This window comes from Salvia hispanica, chromosome 6, assembly GCF_023119035.1.
Source record: "Salvia hispanica cultivar TCC Black 2014 chromosome 6, UniMelb_Shisp_WGS_1.0, whole genome shotgun sequence".
Taxonomy (NCBI): Eukaryota; Viridiplantae; Streptophyta; class Magnoliopsida; order Lamiales; family Lamiaceae; genus Salvia; species Salvia hispanica.
Genome location: NC_062970.1, coordinates 9,932,078 through 9,932,693, shown reverse-complemented (window position 1 = coordinate 9,932,693; position 616 = coordinate 9,932,078). Strand labels below are relative to the sequence as shown.

Genomic DNA, 616 nt, shown 5'->3' with positions numbered 1-616 from the left:
GTACATGTTTCGCTCCGACCATAAATCTATATATGGAGTTTGGCTGAACCATGACAATATATATCTGGAGTTTTGACTTGCTCGTGCTTTTTTTGTAACAAACATAATTCCAAAGCGCTGGGAGTAGCAGTTTCAACTATGGTGGTTGTGCAGATCATAAAATGGGAATTTTTCATTCTGAGTTTTCATGTTCGCCAATTACCTTTATCCTTCCATTTACGACTATTATGCACTGCAGTTCAAAGATTGCACATTCGAGTGGCTCTACTGGCCTCAAGCTCAGGAACCTTTCACCCCTGATGAGATTGCATACATAAACTCCTTAGATGCTGATAAAGACATTGAAGTTCTGAACTTCCACGGATGGAACGTACCAGAAAACTGTGCACGCGTCTTCCGCATCTCCACGATGCTTCTGAAAAAAGGTGCAGAGAGAGGGCTGACTCCCTTTGCCATCGGAAGCATCATGTGCAGGGAGACAGTTAAGGAAGAGTCTGTCATCGAGAAGATAGTTGAGGAATCCGAAGAATCTGTGCTGCCTGGAACAAGCGAATCAGCATTCCTCGAGTCTATCTCAGTGATCATGGACCGTTACCTTGACGGCCTCTCCCCCTAA

At 44.3% G+C, this 616-nt stretch overlaps 1 protein-coding gene across 1 annotated transcript; it reads left to right on the top strand.

The window, feature by feature from the left end:
• Positions 1 to 187: 187 nt before the first annotated feature.
• Positions 188 to 616, top strand: LOC125194654 (phosphatidylinositol 4-kinase gamma 4-like). The gene has a single exon (XM_048092900.1). The coding sequence runs from the start codon at positions 188 to 190 to the stop codon at positions 614 to 616; it is 429 nt and encodes a 142-aa protein (XP_047948857.1).